The sequence below is a fragment of the Perkinsus marinus genome (genome assembly GCF_000006405.1).
Source record: "Perkinsus marinus ATCC 50983 genomic scaffold scf_1104296938740, whole genome shotgun sequence".
NCBI classification, from domain to species: Eukaryota; Perkinsozoa; order Perkinsida; family Perkinsidae; genus Perkinsus; species Perkinsus marinus.
In genome coordinates, this window is record NW_003213339.1 from 1 (window position 1) to 2,207 (window position 2,207).

At 45.1% G+C, this 2,207-nt stretch overlaps 1 protein-coding gene across 1 annotated transcript; it reads right to left on the bottom strand.

Moving 5' to 3' along the window:
* Window positions 1-972: 972 nt before the first annotated feature.
* Window positions 973-1,670, bottom strand: Pmar_PMAR013598 (hypothetical protein; the record flags this gene model as incomplete). Its single annotated transcript, XM_002782634.1, has 1 exon — window positions 973-1,670. A coding segment is annotated over one exon (698 nt), but the record flags the coding sequence as incomplete, so codon positions are not given.
* Window positions 1,671-2,207: the final 537 nt, after the last annotated feature.

The following is a 2,207-nucleotide window of genomic DNA, read 5'->3' on the forward strand; positions in this document are numbered from 1 at the left end:
AGTTTGCAGAACAATCCGGCGATCATTTGAGCTCCCCTGTCTAACAGAAAGTGTCGAGCAAGATTCGAGAGAAGGTTTCCCTGACCCGGCATCATCGCACCGATGTCAGGTATCTCGTGCATATACTCACCCAGGTTGCTGGTAACCATGATTGCACCGGTATCGCTACTGAAACTGCCGCGTGGCTAGAGCAGTTCAGCGAACACACAGAGGATTATTTTGAATCGTCTCATTCGGGATGAGTCACTCATGTTCGCCCCACCACGAGTATGCCTGATGCCCGAGACGTCATCTCTCTGAGATAATTCGTCTCACAGCAGGGGAATATCGAGTTTTCCAATCTTTTTGTGTTGTGTAGCCCATTTTGTGTAATGTGAAAGGGTTGGTGGCACTAAAACTGATAGGAATTCGGTGCTTATAACTCGGGTTACTGATAGCAAATACGTCGTCGTTGTTGTTCGAGAATCAAATTGGCGGATCATGCCGCCAATTCGGCGCGTAAAGATGCCGAATGAACACTGTGTGCTAGATCGCAACAATCAGGAGCTTTATTGCAGTATTCATGCACATGTGGTCCCCGATATCACTCACGGTATGTGGAAAAATTGTATGCAACCGCCCCAATCCTTGCCACCCTCATTTTCAGGAAGCGGATGAATTGTATGTGTCGTTGTCCTCAGTCTCGGTGTGCGTAGGCGTTCCAGCCCTCTCAACACAAGTAGATTAAATAGAGAAAATAAGTATCCACAACTATCTTACAACTGTTCTCATATCCTCAACGACTAGCGCAGCTTGTGCGATGTCTTAGCTAAGATACCAAAGGAAGTGAAATAACACAAATGGGGACACAAACATAGATATTAGATCAGATTACTGCAATAACGACACGGTCATTTCCTTGGGCAACAACATCACCCCCCTGACCGTGCTTTCAAGATTTTCTAGAATAGATTAAGCATAATATGGTCTTACATTACGAATATGCTCAGTAATTTCATCACCAGAGGCTTTACCATCCTCTAGTAGCTCAACATCAACACCATGTTGTGCAATTACCGTATATACTGGCTTCTTCAACAGACCACGACTATGGCCAACACCAGGCAAAGAACTCGGCCTGAACACCTTAACCTTCTGGCCCGGTGAAATCCTCAAGGTCCTCGGAGTATATCGTCCAGTTGGCGAACGAAGGCATCTTTCACGGTCAAATTCATTCCGCATCTCATCTCTGTGCTTCTTCAGAGCTTCCACCGTAGTAGCTTCAGGTTCCATAGCCAGCCGAACTTCTTCTTCAGACCGTCGCTCACGACCATACCAAAGAGCAAAAGGAGTAGTATTCAAATATGGTCGATCATTGAGCCTTCTTACAGCTTTAGCAGCTACCTCAAACCAATGAGAGGAATCATGATACCGACTACGTAACACCTCAGGAAAAAGTCGGATACTGGATTTTAGACCACCAATCGTCTTTTCAGCGAGGCCATTCTCAAAAGGTGAATATTTATTCACAACTTTATGGGAAACACCTTTACTTAACAACCATCGCTTGAAATAAGATGACACAAACGAAGGACCACCATCACTCCTGAGTTCACGCATAAGCCCATGCTCTTGTATAAGACGGTTGAGGGCGCCACAAATAGTCTGAGACCGCTGATTACACAGACCAACTATAATAGCAAAATGTGAATACATATCTACGCATACCAATGCTACTGTATAACCTGTATTAATATCCTTAGGGAAAGGGCCAGCAATGTCCATACATACCGTGTCCCATACCGACGATGACGGGACATCAGTATGTCCTAGGAAACCTTTATAAAATCTAGTGACCACTGCTTCTTGACACCGTTTACACTGCCGATATACCAAAGAACATAGCTTAGATATACCATCAATGCTGAACTTACGAGAAACCTCATAACGTAGATACCGAGCATTATAGTGGTTGCCGTCATGATAGCTTAAACAGATACGGAAGGACAAATTTCGGCCTTCAGGTGTATCACCAGGTACGATATATACTTCTCTAGGTTCCTGCAGAACAGATCCATGGGCATATCGTAAACCCATGAGAACTCCATCAGGCGATAAACGGACATGTTCAGCAGCTCGAAGAACAGCAGCTGGAGGATGACCTTTCCTCCCGGATTCAACAAACTCTACAACCGGTTTCCAGAATGGAGACTGGCGTTGGAGCTGCT